The sequence below is a fragment of the Ipomoea nil genome, unplaced genomic scaffold, assembly GCF_001879475.1.
Source record: "Ipomoea nil cultivar Tokyo-kokei standard unplaced genomic scaffold, Asagao_1.1 scaffold1572, whole genome shotgun sequence".
Taxonomy (NCBI): domain Eukaryota; kingdom Viridiplantae; phylum Streptophyta; class Magnoliopsida; order Solanales; family Convolvulaceae; genus Ipomoea; species Ipomoea nil.
The window spans coordinates 466,804-469,463 of record NW_017618000.1 but is presented as its reverse complement, the minus strand read 5'-3'; the positions used below and the strand labels follow the sequence as shown (position 1 = coordinate 469,463).

The window sequence follows — 2,660 nt, the reverse complement described above, 5'->3', positions numbered from 1 at the left end:
ATTATAGGCTTGCTAATTCTATTCCTTTTAGGGCTAGGGGTTGGGATTTAGGGATAAGGGCCCATGGACTATGGTGGGCCTTTCCTAATTAATTATTGTGATTTAATTCTTTCTTTTGGGTAATTGGTTAAATTATTAATTGGTTTTAGGGATCATAACACGGGGTGTTACACCACCATTAAACCATCAAGTGGGAAATGCACAAGGAGGAACGCCAATGCATGCAAATCCACCACCTCAAGGGCAAGAAGCAAATGCGGGGCAAGACCTATTGGACCACGTTGAGAATGAAGACTACTATGAAGTACCTCAAGAGGGGAGAGGAAGATCAATTGCGGACTATATGACGCTCGAATATTCAATACATAACTTGATTTGTGTCCCACCTCTTGAGAATGTCAATTTTCAATTCCATCCCGCGGTCCTAAGTCTAGTCCAAAACAGCCCATTTGGAGAGACAATTTTGGAAGATCCCCACACCCATATCACGTGATTTATTCGAGCTTGTGGCATCTTAAGACAAGGAGGAATACCCGATGAAATAGTGAGACTAAAATTGTTTCCATTTTCTGTTTCAAGTGAGGCATTAAGATGGTTAGACTTGCAAGATGATGATCACTTTATATCGTGGGCTCAACTGCATAAAGAGTTCATGAATGAATTCTTCCCAGACTAAAACCATGAAGATTCGCAAGCAAGTGCAAGAATTCATGCAAGGCTCATTGGAGAGCCTAGGAGAGGCTTGGCGGAGGTTTAAGTCATTGAGAAGATAATGTCCACCGGATTTGCTACGCCCATGGGACGTGATTAGTTCGTTCTATGGAGGCCTCACGGATGAAGGAAAGATGTTATTAGACTCATCCTCAAGTGGAGCGTTCGTATCATCCCCACTGGCGGATGCCGAGGCATTGATAGAAAAGATTTCATCAAATACTTCCTTTTGGTATAATAGGAGAGACTCAAGGCCGGGGATGTACGAAGTAAAAGAGAGTGTAGCCAATGAGGCGAAAGTCGAAGCAATGACTCAAGAAATCAAGAAGTTGCAAGCGGTTGTCGAGAAATTAGACATAAAATCCCAACCTTGCATGGCCCTAGCATTGTATTGCAACGTATGTAGAGGTCCTCATGACACCAACATTTGCAAATCTACAATTCAAATTGAGGAGGTAGAGGCGGCAAACTATCCGCCACCGCAAAAACCAAATGGGTGGGGAAGTGAGAATACAAATTTGGAAGCAAGGGAGTCAAGGGCGACCTCAAGGAAAGAATATTTATGGTACGGGAGCAGAGAGAAGAGTTACATATGGCTCTAACTACAATCAAGGGCAATCTAACACTCTCTACCGACCCCTAGGAAACTCCCAAGGTGGGATGGTGATACAAAAGAGCGAGGCAAAAGATGTAGAAGAAAGGTTATCCAAGGCCATCAATGACTTGAAAAGGGACCAAGGATTTTTGAGGCAAGAAATCATACAAGAAATTAGGCAAGTGATAGCTTCGGTGAAACAAGAGTACACTCTTTCGTTGAAGAGCATTGAAACCCAAATGTGTCAAATGTTCCGGCTAATGTCCGAAAGACCATGCGGAACATTACCAAGTAATACCGAGAACAACCCCAAGGAGAGAGTGAATGACGTGTCCGTAGTAAGCCCAAAAGAATAAGAAAGAAAAGATGCAATGGAAAAGGTGTGTGAAGAAGACGAAACCGACACCGTGAAGGTCAACAAGCAAGAGATTACCTCTTGTGATCTCTTGAGTAAGGAGGAAGAAAAGGACACCTCTTGTGCCCTTAAAGAAGTTGAGAAAGAAACGCCACCATCAAAAAGCAAGGCTCAAACACCTCGTAAGGCAAGATCTAGTAACCTACAAGATTTTGAATATGAAGGAAGGGAAGATTTTATTTTGAATACTCTTCATTGTGCATGTTTTGTTAATGAAGACTTTGATAGTGATGAAGAGGAGGTTTTACCTCAAATCCAGCTTGGTGCAGAGGCATCGGCTATCCTTCACAAAGGATGCCCAAGCAAGCAAGGTGATCCCGGTGCATTCTTTGTGAAGTGTGTTATAAGAGATTGTGTTTTCAAAGATGCCTTAGTCGATTTGGGAGCCTCCATTAATATCATGCCTTCCCATATCTTTGAAAGGCTCAAGTTGCCTTATATAGCTCATACACCACTTGTTGTTCGGTTAGCCGATGAGACCAGTCGTTACCCCCGAGGTTTGGTTGAGAATGTACTTGTCAAAGTTGGAAGAAATCTTGTACCGGTCGATTTTATGGTGTTCGATGTCGGAAAAGATTTAGAGGTGCCATTGATTTTAGGAAGACCGTTTTTGGCAACTTGCCGTGCCCTAATTGATATAGGGACGGGAAAGCTCATCTTTTGAATCAATGACGAGGAAGCCAATGTGAACCAAAAGGAGAAGAAGGAAAGTGCTTGCTCGGTGATCACAAAAAGAGCCAAGAAGAAAGTTAGGCCATGGTGAGAAATCCGAAAAGTGCCTTGGGTACCTAATGTAACACCCCGTGTTACGACCTTCAAATCCGGATTAATTATTGAATTAGTCCCGTTAACAAATGGTTGAAAAGGGATTTAATTTAGGATTCCCCTAATTAATTAGTACGGTCCACCATGGATCATGGACCCTTGTCTATATTAAAG

At 42.6% G+C, this 2,660-nt stretch overlaps 1 protein-coding gene across 1 annotated transcript; it reads left to right on the top strand.

Annotated features, from left to right (window-relative positions):
• The first annotated feature begins 1,677 nt into the window (after nucleotides 1–1,677).
• On the top strand, nucleotides 1,678–2,385 carry LOC109190156. The gene has a single exon (XM_019340600.1). The coding sequence runs from the start codon at nucleotides 1,678–1,680 to the stop codon at nucleotides 2,383–2,385; it is 708 nt and encodes a 235-aa protein (XP_019196145.1).
• The last annotated feature ends 275 nt before the right edge of the window (nucleotides 2,386–2,660 follow it).